Below are 17,296 nucleotides of genomic sequence, written 5' to 3' on the forward strand. Positions count from 1 at the left end.
CTTCCGCGCGGGCACCTCTTCCAACAACACACCACAACCCATCATCAACCACCCCTTGGGCTAATTAATTATATAAGAAACCCCTCCAACTCTCCTGCCTACCCTTTAAAGAACACGATAGGTTTGGAGTTAGTGTCAGCAGACCTCAGATGAGGTTCCATGCTGATCATTAGAGTTTAGTCTCAAGGACACTAACGTCTCCCAGAGGCGGTTATTGACCAGCAAATTGGCCGAAAATAGAAGGCTATCAGCGGCTATCTCTTCCTTCGAACTAGAAGAAGATGAGGGCATTGCAAGTTGTGTCCCTTACACCCCAGAATCCGCTACTAAGCGGGTCTTCCCGCGGGGCAAATTGGAAAGACCGCGATATCGGGTTGACTCAGCGGGCGATTTTGATCTTAACTTAGTTATATACTCGTTCTTCCACAGCCTCGCCACATTTTACCCAAAAGAATTGATACCGAGAAACCCAATCGCAGCGCACATATATCACAATGGTCAAAGTCGATACCCGCCTCAACGTGGCCCCGGTCCCTCCGGATGAGATCTTCGCCCTGAACGGCGCCTACGCAGTTGATCCTCACCCAAAGAAAGTTAGCTTGGGCGTTGGTGTTTACCGGACAGACGATGGAAAGCCATGGCCGCTTCCCGTCGTGCAAAAGGCCGAGAAGGAGCTGGTGGTAGACGACGACCTCTTCCGCCACGAATACACCGCGATCGAGGGCGATGTGCCATTCCTTGGAATCGCGCGGGATCTAATGTTTGGATTCGAGGGTAAACAGGGCGAAGAAGAGGCCAAGGCACGCATTGCTTCCGTACAGACTGTTGCCGGTACCGGCGCCAATCACCTTGGTGCTCTGTTCCTCGCTCACCACATGAAGCCCACCAACGTCTGGCTGTCCGATCCGTCCTGGGCCAACCACCAGACCATCTGGGAGCTGGCCGGCGTTCCCCGCAAGTCATACCCGTACTACCATGCGGCAACCCGGTCCTTCGATTTCGAGGGTATGATGTCCACCCTCGAGTCCGAGGCGCAGGAAGGTGATGCTGTGCTGCTGCACGCTTGCGCGCACAACCCTACCGGTCTGGATCCCAATAAGGAGCAGTGGATTGCCCTTGCTGACCTCTTTGAGCGCAAGAAGCTCTTCCCCTTCTTCGACTCGGCCTATCAGGGCTTCGCCTCGGGCTCCGTTGAGGAGGATGCCTGGGCTGTCCGCTATTTCTTCAACAACAAGCCGGATATGGAGATGTGTGTGGCACAGAGTTTCTCCAAGAACTTCGGCCTGTACGGCCAGCGAGTTGGTGCTTTCCACTACTGTACCAACCGTGCGTCCACTAGCATCCGCGATGTTGTTGTGAACAATCTCTGCCACTTGATCCGTGGCGAGTTCTCCATGGGTCCCCGTGTTGGCTGCAGTATCGTTAAGAAGGTTCTTACTAGCGAAGAGCTTACTGCCGACTGGCACCAGGATTTGCAGGTCATGAGTTCGCGCATCAAGAGCATGCGCCAGGCTCTGTACAACGAGCTGGTCCGTCTGCAAACCCCCGGCACTTGGGAGCACATCATCCAGCAGGTAAGCTATCTGTATTCTATCGTATGTGTAACCGTGTCTTGTACTGATGCTTTTATTAGAACGGCATGTTCTCCTACACCGGCCTTACCCCCAAGCAAGTCAACGCTCTGAAGGAGAAGTACCACATCTACCTGCTCGTTTCAGGCCGAGCATCCATCAGCGGCCGTAAGGAACCCCAGCCCCGAATATCCATGAACATGAGCTGACATTGTGCACAGTGAGCGAGAAGAATGTTGCCTATGTTGCACAGGCTATTGACGACGTTGTTCGCAATGAGAACTAAATTTGAAACGAGTCTGGAATGGATTTTTTTTTGGTTCTGATTTTGATTACGCTGCGTCAGGACGCATTTTTGTTCTCTAAAAAGGGCTGAGTTTCTTTGCAGCCTACATGTACTGATTTTGCATCTGGCGGGCCCATCTGATTTACGACATCTTATGATAGAATTTCCAATTTAGAGAACCATAGCCAATATCGGTATTTTTTAATCTTCCTACGCTCATGTAGTTTCCAATTCTCTCTGCTCGATCGACCAGAACATTTGAGTCAATGAACTAAGGCTGCATTAGGAAAACTACCTACTGTACATGAAAGAGTAAACGCGAAAGACAAGAAGGGGGAGAAGGCAGGAATCAAAGTCGGTACACATTCGTAAGAAAGCCAAGTTCGTCTGCTTGGTATAGAGAGACGCCACTAGCCACAATAAGATAAAACTGTACTAGTTAAGGCCATGGACGCTGATTGACGAGGAGGACAGAAGTAGGGTAGGGACGTCAAGAGATTGACTGCGAAGCAAGGATAGAGCAGAATGAATCATGAGATGGGTATCTAGAGAGGCACTTCATTGAAGTCCCCGTCGCTCTCTTTACCTTTGCCCTTTGCGTTTTCGAGGTTGGTTGACTCCGATTCATCATCGGGTCTGTGCTGTGGAAGGGTATGCTCTTTGTCTGTTTCTTGGTTGCTCTCCTCATCGGATTCGGCTTTAGCTTCCTCCTCCTTTGCCTCGGGAGCAGGTGTCACCTTTGTTTCACCATTCTGGACAAGCTTATCTGCATCTTCGGAATCATCTTTAGGTGGGGGCGTAGGAGCTGGAACATCATCTTCCTCATCTTGTGATCCAACCTCTTGCGTCTGTGCTTGGAGTTGACTACTCGGCTCACCCCCAGGGAAGGGAGTCACAGGGGGTTCCTCGGGCACCTGCTCATGTAATGGACTCCGTTGGGGTTGAATGCTGGGTCGTCCCTGGTTTGTCAAAGTCGACATAGTAGATGTAGTACGCTGGTGAGACGAGCCGTGAATCATGCCAAGTTGACGGGCCTTGGGGTCTGCGTTGAGATAGTAGCCACGCACACCAGCAATGGTTCCCTCTGTCTCGCACGCATCTACCCACTCCGGCACCACGACGGGGATATTCATCGACACGGCCTTCTCCCAAAGAGGGCCCCGTCCCTCCGTACAGACAAAGTGAGTGGTGTCAATACGGACTGAATCGACCATCTTGCCTCCAATGCGATCCAACGCGGCACCAAGAGCTTCCTTTTGTTGAGGATCCAGGACACCCGTTGTGACAGTGATACCAGACAAGTCGGTCATTTTGTGTGTCCGACACGTCAGGATCTCCGATTGGTAGGTTCCGGCGGTGGTCCGCAGGACCAGGTAGAAGGAGTATTCGGAATGAATGGCGAGACCACTGATTTTTGTGCTGCGCGTCTCCAGTGGGCGGGGTATCGAGCCGGCCTTGGAGCCATTGCGGTAGAGGGAGAGCGATTTCAGGGATGCGGTGGCTAGATCGATTGGATCCCACTCAAGAACGAGCGAGGTTTGTGTCGCATTCCGCAGACGCAGAACGGGTGGCGACGGAGCCTTGACACCGTAGGTATTCAGGATTCGCTTCTGGAGGGATTGGAAGGCAGATGCGCTCGCTGCTTCAGCGGCTTGGTTGCGCGATACGGTGATATCGACAATGCTGCCCGAACTGATGTTGCTCGGAAGAAGAACTGAGGGGAATTCAATCTGCGCGAATATTTGTTAGCCAATGATTATTTGCTGGTGATGTTTCATCAGGTGCAAGTCGTCGATGTTTGGGGAACTAGCGACCAGGGGTGAGCTTACGAGTCGGTTGTCTTGAGTGAGGAGCACTGCGACGCCAGCGTCTACCTTGCCGACCGTCAAAGAGACCAACATTTTGGAATTCGAAGAAGGAGGTTTAAGTTAGGTGAGTGGTAGTTGTCAAGTCTCAGTCCAGGCCCCCGGGTCGCTGATTCCGCCAGATCGGCATTTAGCGAGAGGTACGGGAGCTAAGATACTCGCGCCTCTATATTTACTTCTGTACCTGGGAGGCGACAAGGATTCATTCCAAACCCCAATTTTACATTGAAGGAAGTATACAAAAGTAGAGATGAATCGAGATGATGTTTTGAATCTCAGATGCAGACTAATTCCCCAAAACGCCAAATCGCAATGCCCCGATGGTGATGTACAACAGCTAGTATGATACAAGATGGTCATAAGTATACACTGAATCTCAAGGATTCTCAAGATTTTCGCGAAGCTTTCCGCGATGTTCAGTTTTCGATGGTGGCTTTTTGCTAGGAGCTGGTTTTGGTGTGGATAGGTGAGCCAAAAGAGAGGATATTGAATGACTTGCATCCTTTTGAATGGCCTCGAAGTCCTGTGCGATACACGGTTTTTGAATGTAGACTTCCATGGTTCCTTTCAGATCATTTTGCTGCAAAGGTGGATCGGAAACGAGGGCTTTCCCCAGTTTATCCAACCCTTGCTGCTTCAACGCCTGCTCAAAAGCGATTCGCACCCTGCGTGCGGCCCAAGAGCGAATCACTCGCTTGCTCTGTTGGAGTTGTGTCACCGATACACGCCACCATAATGTTTCCTTATCACGATGCCCGCAGAGATGAATGATCTTGGGCCGGATGGGGTGGCTAGAGGCGTTCAGATAGCGTGCGGCGACGGGAGGAGTGTTGCATTTGGGCCAATATCGCACCACAAAATTGCCCGTGGTCTCGACAAATTTTGATGCCATGATCGAACAGGTCTATCGAGAGTTGTAAGGGTGGGTGGGTTCGGATTGTAAAGGATAAGAAAAATCGCAGTAGATTGATATCATATCGAATTGAACACAATAAAGCTCAAGAAAGAAAGTGGCCGGCGGCTCATATATTCTTTGAGGAGAAGCGAGAGAATCAGGGGGTATATTCAAGGAGATGTTATCGAATCACCAAGCATCATAGACGTATTCTGGGTGTATTCGTGAGGCGCCCAGTCTTCGGAGACTGGATTGAAGCAGTCTCGTGCTTACTTGTCGGACCGTCCACACTTGGGCTGCGCACGAAGGTAAAATCAACTGTGATTGAGACAAGACTGAGCCCTCCAGCAGATCTACCGGCACACAGTACCGTTAAATCTCACAGAGTCCTTCCAAATCATGTTTGATCTCGTCCATCTCGCCGCGTCTTTTTCTGCCAGGCGGTCAACCCCCGGTCAGAATTCAGGCATCAAGGCATCAGATCCACAGTAAGCGGGCAAATTCGCTGACGCCACTGGGCAGCAGTGCCTGATTACGTAATGCGAAGATTTGAATACAGTGCACAGAACCCCCCACCTTCTTCTTCCTTCAACTCTCCCTTCCCTAATCAACCGCGATTAGGACTCTTTAGATCTTCGTTGATCTAAGAAAAAAAACATCCTTCAGAGAGACTCGACCCAGGTGAAGGTCGCACACAACCGTCATGCCTAAGAACAAGGGAAAGGTAAGAGCGCAAATCATCCAGCCCCTCCTTCTTGGTGATAATTTCCTTTTTTTCGCCACGTCCACGGTCTTTTGCTTGAGGATAACCACCTATCCGTCGAGCCTGGACTAGTGAATGCGTTTCTTCTTTGAAAGCAGCGATTTTACTTAATGTGACACATGCTGACAGTAAACTATAGGGCGGTAAGAACCGTCGTCGCGGAAAGAACGAGAACGACAACGAGAAGCGTGAGCTCGTCTTCAAGGAGGAGGGCCAAGAGTACGCCCAGGTCGTGAAGATGCTCGGCAACGGTCGCTTGGAGGCACTTTGCTTTGATGGCGAGAAGCGTCTGGCCCACATTCGTGGCAAGCTCCGCAAGAAGGTCTGGATCAACCAGGGTGACATTATTCTCCTCTCGCTCCGTGACTACCAGGACGAGAAGGGTGATGTTATCATGAAGTACACCGCCGACGAGGCCCGTTCTCTGAAGGCTTACGGCGAGCTGCCCGAGCACGCCAAGATCAACGAGACCGATACCTACGGTGGAGAAGGCTTGGACGACAACGTCGAGTTCGACGAGGACCGCGAGAGCGAGGACGAGAAGGAGATCGATGTCGACGAGCTCTAAGCTCACCCCCTGCTACTCCCAGAGTTCGATGCTCTGCCCTGCAAGAATATCCCGGATACAACCCTCCTCGGTATTCTCCATGTTCGCCAAATCTCTATCCTCCTCGCCGCTGGTGGCCCAGTGCCGTGACTCATCTGCTCCGAAAACCGCCTTTGACTATTCGCCACGCGAGGCATTTTTCGACTTCCGATTCCCTCTACATTCGTTTGAACGGACCAGAGCATCAATCGATTCCTCAGCCTACGGCGCTGCTCCTCACATCGGCTTGCATGAGAATAGGGACACCCTCTACCAATTCTGGCGCTACTGCGACAACTCCCCAGGGCTTGAAGCCATCGAACAGAGGACCCTCGGTGTTTGTCTATTGGCGATCTTGTGATTTCTCAAGGTGGATCAATCCTCGATTCCATTCTCGTCCTTTTTGCAAATATCTCGGGATAATGACAGAGACAAAAAAATGATTGCTATGCACACATCATGAACCTGTGTGCCTGTTTTCCTGCATTGCATTGCATGCGGTGTGTTCGCTCTGCTCAGCCTCGACTTGCTTTTCTTTCGTTCTTTTATGATAGACTCATGAAACGGGCCACGAGAATTGAAAATATTATTCTTAGAGATGAGACTACCATAAGACCTGCTTTATCTGTAGACTAAATCTTCTGGGCAGACAATTTGCCATCCAGTTTATTGTAATCCATGTATAATTTCCGCACACCGAAGCTTCTACCTTGTGCATAGATTTGATGTACCTTGAATATGTCAATCATGTAGGTGCAATGTCTATGTAATTCCTGTTCAATCTATGTCCTTGTCCAAATATCAACAATCTCAAGAATCCAAGCTCCCCTTCCCCTTAGTTGATCCTTCCACACACTGTCCACCCCCAAACATAGCCTTTGCCGCTGCCTGCCAAACCGTCTCCCGCTCCAAATAATTATCCAGCGTATAAAACAGCCTGCACTCAGCAGCCTCGTAAACAAACTGCAGCGGTGTCTCGCCATCCTCCGGATCATACTCATTCCGCAAATTCAGGTTGCCACTCCACTGAAGCGACGCAGTCGTACTCGGGCTGGACTCGTTAAATGCCTTCCATTCATCAGCCGTCAGAAGTGGCGATTCACTATCAGCCGCGTCTCTGATCAGTTCGTTCGCTTGCTGGATATACCCATTGATGTAGTTAATACCGAGTGACTGGCCGCCCTTGACGCCACCAACACCCTGCATGGGTTCATTCCGCGGACGGCCGCCGAAAGTGATCGTGCGGACGCCCTGGCGCTTCATCAGCTTAACGAAGAAAGCGCATGTCGAGACGCAGTCGCCGTCTGTGATCTGTTGGGGATTGCGTTAGTTTAGATCCTTTTGATCCACAAGGGAATCGCTTACAAGGGCAATGTTTTCCGCTGAGAAGTATGACTTGCTCGGGTTCAACGGAACGGGTCCGTAGCCGTTGATGGGGAAGACTTTCGAAGACGTGGAGGTATAGTTGAAGTTGGCTAGCAGGCTGGAAGCGGAGCTTCCCAGAATCTCATGCGGCCCGTAGAGATCTTCCCACGAGCTGAAGTCGGTTTTCTGGTCTGGACGAACCATCTGTCGGTATGCGAAGACGTTGCTCGAGTCTGTCTTGTTGTCGCGCGAGTATGCTTTGGTGATATACTTGGCTGCATCGTGTGCGCGGTATCGTGTCGCTGTATATGGCTCGGATTGCGGGAAGAAGATACGGGACATATCGATGCCAATGGACATGTATCCACCGGGGTTAGACGAGAGGTCGATCAAGACGTTCTTCTTGCCGGCCTCGGTGGCATTTTGCAAGAATTCAACGGCAATTTCGGCGACCTCTGATGCGCTGGATGAGAACGTAGGAAGGAAGATGATTGCTGTGTCTTCGAGCTCTGGGAATTTGGAGAAATATCCGGCAATTGAATTGGCCGAGTTGCGCCAGGTAGTCTTGGGTAATCCTATTATCTCGGAGGAGGCCTCCTCGGCGCCGGATGGGCTACTTGAAGCCGCGGCAAAGTCTCGAGGAAGGCACTGTACTTCGAAGAGACGTTGGCCGGTCTTATAAGAAAAGAACTTCTCGCTCGGTGTGGCTGTTCTCTGGACTGTCTTTTCGGTGCCATTGCCAAACTTGAGGGACAGCTGGGCACCATCAGTCCAGTCTCCAATAGAAGCCCAGATTCCATTCACGCCGATGGGAGTATTGGTTACACTGCGGGCTGGCGCGGGGAATACTCGGTTGTATCTGCGAATTTAGTATCTATAGTTTAATGCAGCCAATATATAGGAGTACTTACTGTGCATCGCGATCCTGAAGAGTTTGGCCATCGGCATATAGTTCAAGGTATTTAGCCACATCAGTGCCGTTGATAGAAACCAGAGGCGAGACGGCCTTTGAGCCGGACTTTTGCAGTTTGGCATCACCTAATAGGTTAGTTTTAAGCATAGAAAATGGGATGAAGCCGAACATACCTAAAGCATACACTTCAGGAAGGGCCAGCCCATCTGTTGAGATTGACACCAGAGGCATATCGACCTGATATGTAAAGATTGACTGCGAGCATAGCTGGAAGGCCAAGTGACCATCATGGGCCGATTTGATCAGATGATTCAATTCCAAATCCATCTCGAATTGACTCTTATAGCTGTTGCTTTTGGCCTTATCCAAAATTGTCTCAATGTCTCTCAGGATATCCGTGGAGGGCATGGTATACCCCGAGGGAGGATCTAGCAATCCAAGTCAGCCAAATATACAAATCCCTAGTTTAGCTAGCATATCTTACTCTTGAGAATATCGATCGTCGACTGGAACTCGAGGATCTTGCGGACCTGATCCAGGAATTTCACGGCACGATCCGAGTCGAAGGGCATAGATACCAAACACTGATGTGCCAGATCATGAGGCACAATGGCACTTGCTGCGACCGTTAATTCTCGAACGATTCATGATTCCGAGCAACGAACCCTGATTTGCATTGGCATCCGCCACCAAACTGCTAACTCGGGCACACGGCTCGACATCGCGGACATTCCGGGCAGCTCCAACAACGGCCGCCAACGCGACCGGTGTCAACACAGTTTTGATATGCATCTTTGTGATTGATGGAAAGTGTCAGGGGCCTGCCATATTATTTTAACTCCAAAAGGGCCCATTGACATCCCCACTCTTTCTCAGGGGCCCTTGCTTGGGATCCGACGTGGTTGTTCTGTTTTTAGCTGATCTGCATGATCAACGCCAAGACGAGAAAAGAGGCTTCTGGACTTCGAACGTCGACGTACAACGCAGCCCACGTCCAAATTAAAAGTCTAGAATTCGGATGTCTCGGCTATTTACTTCTTTTCCTTGCTTTTGGGAGGCTGATTTACACAAAACATGAGATTGTGGTGAGATTCGATTCATCCATGTTGTTTCACAGTGCATCATTTAGTGACGTACGCAGCTCTTTTGCCGATTCATCAGATGTTTGTTTGTCATGCCATGGTTCAACCAAGGACTGGAAATGACAGTGCTTCATGATCTATCAATCGAATACGCTCTTCTGGAAGAATGCAACTATCTTTCGCGCAGCTTCCTTACCAACCAACGGATCCAGCTGCTCAACATTCATGTTGGCGATGTCGCTAATATTGTCCGTTTCAATGATCAGCCGCTCTAGGGCTTGTGGGGTGACACCCGTTACAGCTCGTAACATATCTTGTGGAAGAAGATTGAAGGTACGGTGTTCAATCCCAGCGGCAGCCATGACGTCGGCCGAGCCAGACGAATTAGTGATATCAATATCAAGTCCTAGCTGAACTGCGCGGAGAGGATCTGGCTCCTGGGCGTTCTTTTTGAGCTCTGCAAAAATCTCGGCTGTCTGATAGGGGGAAGAGGACCAGACGATCTTGAGGCGTGGAAAGGCGAGAGTTAGGAGCACAAGTAGATGCTGAGCGGATTTGGGATTGGAAGGGTTGGCGAGCGAGCTGCTGCTAGTACTAGTTGCAGTACCAGAGGATGAAAACCCGTAGTCAGTCATAAACGTAGGCCCTGTCGGAACAGAGGCAAACGCATCAAACGTGAACGATTTGTTCTGATCGAACTCAATCAACAACAAGGGAGTCTTGTAATACTGGAGCATTGTCTCAGCTTGATTGTAGAGGCGGCCGTTCTTGAGAGAGCTGATGAGATCACGGATCGATTTCCTTTCAACACATATGTCTGGCGTGAGAATGTAATCGCCCACGGTGAGTTGACAGGGAATCACGATCATGTTGTTGCCATGTAACAGAGATGGAAGTGCACTTCGGAATTCGCGCACATCGACCACAACCCGAGGAGGGGATGCTGTGGCTGCTAATCGTCCTCCGCCGGCAATACGGGTATTGACTGTTCGAAGGAATTGCTCTTGCGGATCTTCAGCCTTTTTGTCATGCGTTAAAGTAACTGCCATGTTCTGAAATCAAGATTAGCGAGGAATTCAAATTGCCAATATGAGTAACTCACTCCTTTCTCTTTGATCAGCTTTGTGAATGAGTCTTTCTCTCGACGGACAGCACTCAAATACCGCTGTTCCTCGACAGAGCCACCGTAATACATGAAATAAACCTTCACGTTCCGCCCAGAATGGGAGCTGCGATATACCTCTACCCTTCGAATGAATGCGGGATCGGGTTCGTACATGATGATGTAGCGTGGGCGTGCCTCCTCGAGGATATGCTCATCCATGTCACCGTCGTAGGGATGTATCATGACTAGGTCGTTCATATCGTACAATTCGTAGAACTCTTCCATATCCTCCATTTCATCGATGATTATCTCTTCTTTCTGTGTTTCTTCCATTTCGGTGGGCTTTATCTCGCTTAGCAGACTGACGACTTGAGCAGGCAATTCGGTTTCAGTTTGGACACTGCTATTTGGGACACGCCCTGCGGCTGAGGTGACTGCACCACCACCACGTACTCGACGACGCTTATTTGGAGGAGGCCGTCCTTGATGCGAACTCTGGGCCGCCGATGATTCGGAAGGCTTTCCAGTTCTATTATCCTCTCCTGACTGGGAAAGATTTTTGTTGACATTTGAAAGCGACCTTTTCCAATTGAGATACTCTCGCAGCCGACGACGCATCATGAGTTCCGCAGAAGGTTCTTCCTCCCTTTTACCGTCCTCATCTTCGGATCCGGGCCCTTGGGCAATTTTGGTATGCATAGTGCTAATGTACTCGCGGAGCTGGCGGCATATCCGTTGATCGCTGCACATAATCAATATGGTACTATTTGACTGATCCATACGAGCCGGATGGAGATAAGCGTCATGTTCTATTTCTGCAAGAACCTCTGCTAGGACATTCCACTTCGGAAGTTCCTCCAGGGCCGGGTTCAGTTCAGAAGAGAACGTAGTTGAGGACGAAAGGCGGGTCAGTTCATTGTTCAGTTTGCCCTCGTAGACCCGCGATTTTGCTGTCTGGAAAAGGACGTGAGCGGCGTCAAGGAAAAGCCACGGAGAATAATTATATTTGTTTGAGCCCGGAGGCGGGGCATGCGCAGACACAATAGTGTCGAGGTACTTCACGAAAGATACAGCATCGTAGCTAAGTAAAGCACTGAAAATCTGTTAGCAAAAAGTAAGGATAAGGGCGCAGACGGACACACTGAAGAACTGCTCGTAGGTCTGTCAAGTCGCTGACGATTTGTCTTGTCCTAAAGCTCACACGATGCCAGATTGGGTCTAGTTGACGTCTGATAATCATATCAAAGTTCTTGTGCAGAGCACTGTCCAACGTCCATTCTTCCATATCAAGTCCGGTGTTACTCTTCCTGAGCTCAGTGATACTGATCTCTACACACTCAAGAACAGCATTCTGGATTTCCCTCATTTTGTCACTCATGGGAACTTCCAATTCAATCACTTCAGCCTTGCGATCACCCTCTACCGACTCGTTGACAGAGACATGGAATCGAGGCCACAGCGATGCTTTACGTAGGAAAAGATTCCGCAGCATATTGGCCAACGGGGCAAAGCCGGTTGTGAATGGCTCCGGGGAATCCGAGAATGCTTTCAAGAAGCCGTTCCTGTTTGACTGACGATAAACCCGGACAATGAACGCCTCGAGGGATGTCGCCAAAACCTTATCGGCATGCAAAATGACCATGCCGGTGACCTTCTCAGGATCAAGAAGTTCTAGGAAGATCAGCAAACGTCTCAGCGATCATACTTGGCGTACATACTCGATAGCAAGTCCACAACCAGTATTCTGGATGTTACACTCAGAATACCCCCTTCGGCATATATCCTCTCTCTGGAAAATTGTCAGTACAGTCGCAATCGATATGGCAGATCTAAAACACCCACCGCATCGACACAGTAGCCTTCTCGGTATTGATCACTTTCAATCCCCTGCCAAGAGGAGACTTGCTGGTAGCACAATGCTCCACCAATGCTGATTTCACAATCTATCAGCTTCCCACTCCAGCTTTCCCCTTAGGATATAATTCAATCCACGTACCCTCTCCAATCCATTCATTCTCGCGTTCATCTGCACCGACTACCAGGACTAGGTTGTTTCCTGCCGCATCGTAGAAATGAAGAAGGTTCGTTACCAAGTGTAAAAGCCCTAGACCGCGGGCAAGGATGACTAGCTCATCTTCGGCGCGTAGTTCAGTGAAGAGTTCCTGCTGAAATTGCTATATAGGTGTTAGCTGCAGGTCTAGGTCATCACTCATGGACTGAGAATATACATACCAATGGCAGGGACAGCTTCACCGGTACATTAGTCCGTTCTGGAGGCATTGGGAGCACTACCTAACGCGTTAAGGAGTGAGGGGTCTGGTCATCGAAGATGTCGCGAGATCACGTGTGCTATGATGTATGACGTAACAACATGATGAAAAATGAAGGGCTTTACCTAGCATACATAGAGCTTGCTGAAGAAAAAGAGGTGCTGGAGCATGCGAAATTGGCTTCTCCAGGTTACGTGGGTTATTCTTATTGCTAGACAGACCGTTTCTTATCTGTTGGTGTTTAATCTAGTCCGGGTGACAACTCGCTATGGATATGCTTAACAACCCAAATTGCGTGGAACTCATTGGCAAGGCATGATATTGAATGAAGTAAGGTACAGATGACTAAATATCGTTAAGGAGTGCTCTCTCAATTGGAGGGCTTGTTCAGTTCTTCCATGCGTGCCTGTAGCTCCTCCTTCGAAGCCTTGGGAGGCATGTCTACAGAGTGTCAGTTGCAGCCTGTGTAATACTGGTAGGCCACTTACTGTCTGGGATTTGAGGTCCTTTTGACAAGAAGTCCGTCGCACTAGCCTTCTGGGACTGCTCGCCTGATTTATTCCCGGTTTCACTGCCCCCCTTTTGGGGCGCAGATGGGAAGTCTGACGACTCGGGGATGACCGGCATTCTGGAAATTTGTAAAAGATTTCTTGGTTGAGCTATCGGTAGCTGGGACAGACTTTGTGAGCTGATAGAAATATTCAGGAAGATTATTGCTTGAGTGCTGGTATGTTGAGGAAACAGGCATTGGAAGTCAGTTGAATGGTTGTTTTATAGATGCCCAAAGGCGATGACGTCGGTGGTCGATTTGCAAAAAGGACATTGCCTCTGCAGACATGTTCAGCCATCCACACTATAAAGAGGCTAGTAACTACCTGCATCTGCATGTACCTAATACTAAGTTTAATCGTATCAAGGGAGCTTTGCTTTGTGTTTTTGAGTCGGTGCATGGGATACAACATACGAGTCCAGGGCATGGCTCAGTAGTATGTCTGTCATGGTCAAGAGCTATATTTGCTTTGGCCATCAGACATAAAGATGACAAGGGTGAGGATTCAATTAAATAGCAAGTGATGATCCCAAGTTCGGAAGAGAAATCCCCTTTTTTTCTTGTCAGAAGAAATGGGGTGGATTGCCAATGTGAACTTGGCAAGAAATGTCAAGCTCAGTATACCGTGTAGGTAAGACCATTCTTCTCGATGCATTTGGCCTTAGTCTATCTCACCTTCTGAACAAGTCCACAGGTTGGAAATGAGAAGAGCTTGTCTCCGAATGGTTGTAGGGGGAGATCGCATATAGTATGTTTCCACCCATACGGCACCTGTCCATGGGTGGACTCTTAAGATGTATTTCGAATATATCGCTGTGTCTCGTAGGAGGCACGTCAACACAAATTTAAAGAGTCGACACGTCGAAGATTGTTGCTAATGTTCAATTTGAAATAAAAAGATCCAAATCTCGATGATAAAGGATCTTGCAATAATGACCCTTTAAATAGTACATCAAGAGTACCACGTGCCCGTATGGCGGTGCTGCGGCAAGCCTAAGTCACGCCAATGTAGTGGCCCCGCCTGCACCTTCTCACCTCCGGTTCATCCTCTCCAACTCCCAAGGCAACCGCCGGTCGGCTCCTCTCCAATTATCTCCTCAGATCTATAGCCAAAGCCTTCTTCACTTGGTCACTCCGAGAAGATCCCTATACCACTGCTACTCTACCAGTCAGTGTGTTGAGGGCGATTCCATCCTTCGAAGATAACCCGCCCGGCTGCAATGTGTGCTCTACTCACGTAACAACCCTTTGAAATACCACCTATCCCCTCTCCGTTTAGTGGGGCCCACCTCGATTCACCATGCCTTCTATCCTCAGTGATGCCGACAAGGAGACTGTCAAGCGGAATGTCCCTAAACCTGCCAACAAGATCCTTGCCGTAGCTGTCGCGCGACTCTACGTTGCCTACCCCGATGGGCAGAAATGGACATATACTGGAATCCAGGGCGCTGCGGTTCTCTGCAATGATCTTGTAGGAAGGACCTTTTGGCTCAAAATTGTCGATGTCTCGGTAGGTGGTCCGCACTAGTGCTGGAAATAACAATTGAGGTGCTGACGATGCGGTGTTTTATGCAGCCTGCTGGCAGGGGCGTAATTTGGGATCAGGAGATCTATGACAACTTTGCATACAACCAGGATCGAACCTTTTTCCACACATTCGAGCTTGAAGACTGCCCCGCCGGTCTATCCTTTGTCGACGAGAAGGAGGCCAAGACTTTCATGAAGAAGATGCAAGAGCGCGAGAAACATGCAAGCAAAGAGACCACCAAGACTCCTTTCGCTTCTACTCGAGGCCAGGGACCTGCTCCTGTTGCCAATGGAAAACCAGGCCGATCGTTGTTTGGCAGCTTGTTGCACCGTTCGAGCCCAGCTCCAAGTGCACCGGCGCCAATAGCACCTGCGCCTTCAATACAGGTTGCGCCTCCACCTCCGATGATGGCCCCAGCCGCACCTCCAGCTAAACAAGATCTACCATTTGATACAAGTGACCCGTCTTGGAAACCATTGCTGGATGAGCTCAAGGGGATGGGAATCACCGAAGACCAAATCGCCGAGAATTCCGAATTCATTAAAGCTTGGATTGACCAGAAGCAGGCGGCAGCAGCTGAGTCTGCTGAAGATCAAGCCAAGCCAAAGGCTGCACCACCTCCGCCGCCATCTGCACCTCCTACTCCGAAATTGGCCTCGATCAGTCCTCAGGACACAGGGTCCAGCTCGACAAGCAAACGAGGCCCGCCGCCCCCGCCTCCGTCACGGAAAACACGCTCTGAAGCACCAGAAGAATCAATTCCCGCCCCTCCCCGTGAACCAACTCCACCTGTTCGAAGATTCAATGCGCCGCCTCCACTTGCAGATGCTGGCAAATTTGCTGAGCCCGTCGGCCCTGTGCCTCCACGCCGCCCACGCGCAATTTCGAGCGCGAATCCCGGGCCCCCGCCGCCCCCGCGACCGCCGAAAACACCGATGGACGATAATCACTATAGCCAGCCAAGTGGATCTCGATTTGGGGTACCGCCGCCTTTCTCTGGTGATCGGAAAGTGTCCGCACCACCGGCACCCCCCAGCCGTAGCCCTATACCGGGCGGGCCTCCCCCTCCGCCGCCTCGCACAGCAAGCCCAGCAGCACCACCCCAATTGCCCCCTAAGCTTCCGCCCATGACCGCACCATCTGGACCTCCTCCTCCACCTGCCAGAGGCCCCGGTTCACTCCCACTTCCACCCCCGCCAGCACCTCGCCCGGTGCCAGCTGCACCGTCTTCTCTTGCAGCTGTTCCTCCACCACCTCGACCGGTGCCAGCTGCACCATCTTCCCCTGCAGCTGTTCCTCCACCACCTCGACCGGTGCCAGCCGCACCATCTTCCCCTGCAGCTGCTCCTCCGCCACCACCTAGAGGACCTATCTCGCCTCCCCCTGTCCCGCCTACACCTTCTCCAGGCCTGCCTCCCCCTCCCCCCGCCTCCGCCACCTGCATCTGCTGCACCTGGTGGCCTTCCGCCCCCTCCTCCACCTCCCGGGCGTGGTGGCCCCTCAATGCCTCCACCTCCCCCTCCTCCAGCGCCTGGTTTTGGAGCACCTGGAGGACCGCCGCCGCCGCCTCCACCCCCTGGAGGTGGTGCTCCTCCCCCGCCTCCGCCCCCTGGAGGTGCTGCTCCTCCCCCGCCTCCTCCACCTGGAGGTGCTGGACCACCATTGCCAAAGCCTGCTGGAGGTCACGACAGTCTACTGGCCTCTATCCGAGCCTCTGGTGGCTCTGGAGGTGGAGGCTTGCGCAAGGTTAAGGACACCGACAAGAAAGATCGGAGTGCAGCTCTGGTACCTGGCGGAGCCAACGAGACCTCAGCTGCCCCATCTGGCTCAGGAGGTGCTCCGCAAGGTGGATTGGCTGGCGCATTGCAAGATGCTCTTAACAAGCGAAAACAGAGGGTCAGCGGAAGTGGTATGTATATTCAAACTCCTAATTCGCAAAGCACATACTGACAATCTCAATAGATGACGAGAAAGACAACGACGACGATTGGTGAGCGGTTTTTGGTGAGACTTATTTTTTTTTTTGCGAATTTCCAGATACCAATGGCTTTTGCGCATTTCTTGCGAGCATTGAGCATTATGTTTCTTGGTCCAGCGGTGTGCCTAAAAGTTTGGCTTCTAGCGCTTTTTAGCAAAAGAGACACGGTACTTTGTATATAGGTTTCAATGGTAGATGCAGTGGATGTGTGTGAGTGATCTGGTATTTGAAAGATGCAGATGTTCTTTACAATCTAGAGATGCGTATATCGCTTTATTCAAATCTAGCAATGCTCCGTGACGAATGGATAATTACTTATGAGGCTCTAACTCACCGCTCACATGCAGTTGGTCAAAGCACATAGCAGACATCAATATAACCAACCTCCATCCCCGCTCCATTACCTTATGAAGAGATCAAGGGACTATCAAAATCTAAATTAAAGCCTGTCTCCGCTCCTTGAGGTTACTGGGGAAAACAGAGAGAAAAAAGTTCTTATTCTCCATCTCTGAGAAAGCTGGGCGCTTTATAGCCCTCCA

General features: G+C 50.6%; 9 protein-coding genes across 9 annotated transcripts; 4 read left to right on the forward strand and 5 right to left on the reverse strand.

The window, feature by feature from the left end:
- Window positions 1-494: 494 nt before the first annotated feature.
- On the forward strand, window positions 495-1,857 carry N7457_002793 (putative aspartate transaminase; the record flags this gene model as incomplete). Its single annotated transcript, XM_057173839.1, has 3 exons — window positions 495-1,574; window positions 1,634-1,739; window positions 1,793-1,857. 3 exons carry the CDS (start codon window positions 495-497, stop codon window positions 1,855-1,857), a joined length of 1,251 nt encoding a protein of 416 aa, XP_057033990.1.
- Window positions 1,858-2,402: 545 nt separating this feature from the next.
- Window positions 2,403-3,758, reverse strand: N7457_002794 (putative chitin biosynthesis protein (Chs5); the record flags this gene model as incomplete). Its single annotated transcript, XM_057173840.1, has 2 exons — window positions 2,403-3,587; window positions 3,687-3,758. The coding sequence occupies 2 exons, from the start codon at window positions 3,756-3,758 to the stop codon at window positions 2,403-2,405; spliced, it is 1,257 nt and encodes a 418-aa protein (XP_057033991.1).
- A 340-nt stretch (window positions 3,759-4,098) lies between these two features.
- Window positions 4,099-4,614, reverse strand: N7457_002795 (uncharacterized protein; the record flags this gene model as incomplete). The annotated part of the gene is made up of 1 exon (XM_057173841.1): window positions 4,099-4,614. One exon carries the CDS (start codon window positions 4,612-4,614, stop codon window positions 4,099-4,101), a length of 516 nt encoding a protein of 171 aa, XP_057033992.1.
- A 706-nt stretch (window positions 4,615-5,320) lies between these two features.
- Window positions 5,321-5,948, forward strand: N7457_002796 (translation initiation complex factor eIF1A; the record flags this gene model as incomplete). Its single annotated transcript, XM_057173842.1, has 2 exons — window positions 5,321-5,341; window positions 5,520-5,948. The coding sequence occupies 2 exons, from the start codon at window positions 5,321-5,323 to the stop codon at window positions 5,946-5,948; spliced, it is 450 nt and encodes a 149-aa protein (XP_057033993.1).
- A 79-nt stretch (window positions 5,949-6,027) lies between these two features.
- Window positions 6,028-6,327, forward strand: N7457_002797 (uncharacterized protein; the record flags this gene model as incomplete). Its single annotated transcript, XM_057173843.1, has 1 exon — window positions 6,028-6,327. One exon carries the CDS (start codon window positions 6,028-6,030, stop codon window positions 6,325-6,327), a length of 300 nt encoding a protein of 99 aa, XP_057033994.1.
- A 449-nt stretch (window positions 6,328-6,776) lies between these two features.
- Window positions 6,777-9,036, reverse strand: N7457_002798 (Interphotoreceptor retinol-binding; the record flags this gene model as incomplete). The annotated part of the gene is made up of 6 exons (XM_057173844.1): window positions 6,777-7,277; window positions 7,332-8,190; window positions 8,243-8,369; window positions 8,418-8,672; window positions 8,729-8,863; window positions 8,910-9,036. 6 exons carry the CDS (start codon window positions 9,034-9,036, stop codon window positions 6,777-6,779), a joined length of 2,004 nt encoding a protein of 667 aa, XP_057033995.1.
- A 430-nt stretch (window positions 9,037-9,466) lies between these two features.
- On the reverse strand, window positions 9,467-12,711 carry N7457_002799 (ssDNA endodeoxyribonuclease RAD1; the record flags this gene model as incomplete). Its single annotated transcript, XM_057173845.1, has 7 exons — window positions 9,467-10,378; window positions 10,429-11,524; window positions 11,574-12,102; window positions 12,150-12,220; window positions 12,274-12,361; window positions 12,428-12,605; window positions 12,664-12,711. 7 exons carry the CDS (start codon window positions 12,709-12,711, stop codon window positions 9,467-9,469), a joined length of 2,922 nt encoding a protein of 973 aa, XP_057033996.1.
- Window positions 12,712-13,071: 360 nt separating this feature from the next.
- Window positions 13,072-13,328, reverse strand: N7457_002800 (uncharacterized protein; the record flags this gene model as incomplete). Its single annotated transcript, XM_057173846.1, has 2 exons — window positions 13,072-13,142; window positions 13,190-13,328. The coding sequence occupies 2 exons, from the start codon at window positions 13,326-13,328 to the stop codon at window positions 13,072-13,074; spliced, it is 210 nt and encodes a 69-aa protein (XP_057033997.1).
- Window positions 13,329-14,551: 1,223 nt separating this feature from the next.
- On the forward strand, window positions 14,552-16,773 carry N7457_002801 (WASP family protein; the record flags this gene model as incomplete). The annotated part of the gene is made up of 4 exons (XM_057173847.1): window positions 14,552-14,761; window positions 14,827-16,394; window positions 16,471-16,688; window positions 16,742-16,773. 4 exons carry the CDS (start codon window positions 14,552-14,554, stop codon window positions 16,771-16,773), a joined length of 2,028 nt encoding a protein of 675 aa, XP_057033998.1.
- Window positions 16,774-17,296: the final 523 nt, after the last annotated feature.

This window comes from Penicillium paradoxum (assembly GCF_028828445.1).
Source record: "Penicillium paradoxum strain IBT 22861 chromosome Unknown utg000003l_segment0_segment0, whole genome shotgun sequence".
NCBI lineage: Eukaryota > Fungi > Ascomycota > Eurotiomycetes > Eurotiales > Aspergillaceae > Penicillium > Penicillium paradoxum.